At 40.8% G+C, this 1,440-nt stretch overlaps 1 protein-coding gene across 1 annotated transcript in view; it reads right to left on the bottom strand.

Annotated features, from left to right (window-relative positions):
• Positions 1-82: 82 nt before the first annotated feature.
• Positions 83-1,440, bottom strand: part of LOC119422962 (adhesion G protein-coupled receptor L3-like) — a 103,415-nt gene continuing 102,057 nt past the window's right edge. The window contains exon 3 of the mRNA XM_037690697.1: positions 83-275. Within this exon, the coding sequence (XP_037546625.1) occupies positions 83-275 (193 nt within the window). The remainder of the gene's footprint in view (positions 276-1,440) is intronic.

Here is a 1,440-nt window from a genome sequence, read left to right as displayed (position 1 = left end):
CCACCGCTGGGTCCTAATCTGCTTCACCACACTGGGTGACACGTTTGAGATATTTCTGAACATTTGGAGCGGCGCTAGCAAGCTAATGAGCGAGCAGCTGATGAGCCAGTGTTGTTAAGAGGAATTGAGAACGGATTAGAGTGTTAGGGATGAGCGGATACATACTGTAGGGCACGCATTCGTACTGGACTTCCAAGTATTTGTAGGTTCCGGGGCAGGGATCTGGAAACACGTCGGGTCCGGCCACAACAGCGCACTGAGTCCTGTTGTTACACCTGAGAAACAGAGATGGGTTTGGTTAAATAAATGACAAGTGCAACATTCTACAGCAAACAGCGCACAATGTGAAGATATCTAAGATGGCGTTAATGAAGATAGAAACATTTGTTTATTGAGCAAAGATCATGATGACTACAAACCTTTGGAGCAAAGGCATCTTCCTTTAAGTGTAATCAAATCAAAGCAGAATTTTTGTATTTGGACACATTTTTCCACTTTTTTTATACATTCTGACTACTGCGATTTATACACTGAAGCAACTTATTTATTTTTTTTCCCCATATTTATCAACCAATTTTTGGCTGAGATATGACCGTTTTCATTCATTCTGACATTGAAAATAGTGAACACTACCATTTTCAGCTGCTAGATGGCACTCGAGTAGTATGGCATGCCATTGTGTCATGTAATAGGTAAATGTGGCTATTATTGACACAACCGGCTTGCTATAAAAAGCCACCTTCATCCAGCTTCGGGATAATGCCTGGAGCAACCATCAAATCATCTTCATTTCGCCGTGTCGCCCCGGCAAAATGCAGCTAATGTGACCACTGAAGTGCATTTATTAAGTAAAAGTTCAACTGAGACACACTGCTATAAAGTCGAGCTAACAAATAGTTGTTTTTAGGTGCTCATCTTGTTAAATTTCGAAGAAAAGCACAGTTAAGGAAAAGTTAAACTGAGACACACCTTTACTATAATTTCGAGCAAACAAATAATCGTTTTAAGTGTTACTCTTGTTAAATTCATGTAAAAGTCCTCCTGTGCACGCTCCGGTCTCTGCCATTTGGCAACAAATCGATTTTTGGAACAACACCCACCCACATTTCCGGGTTGTCAGCAGTGACGCGTAACAAACGCAACGCGTCAGCGGTGACACATAATTGAGGCGACTTATATGACGAAGCAACGTATTTCTGTTTTTTCCACTTTATTAGACATATTTGGACTGACACAACTTATAGGGCAGTTCAATGTGTACGGCGGAAAATACGGTATTTGCTTTGGGCAGAAGGTCTAACTATATTTTATTACATCTGTATCCAAGAAGGGACAGCATATCGTAGTTTTTGTTTAAAAGTGGATCTCACTGGGTTGCATCTGTTGGTACCAAATTACTAACGACATTGGCGAGGGAGATTCGGAAATGTTTTAAAACGA

The sequence above is a fragment of the Nematolebias whitei genome, chromosome 1, assembly GCF_014905685.2.
Source record: "Nematolebias whitei isolate Nwh7 chromosome 1, NemWhi1, whole genome shotgun sequence".
Taxonomy (NCBI): Eukaryota; Metazoa; Chordata; class Actinopteri; order Cyprinodontiformes; family Rivulidae; genus Nematolebias; species Nematolebias whitei.
Note: the sequence above shows the minus strand (reverse complement) of the source record. Positions and strands in the feature narration are given on the sequence as shown.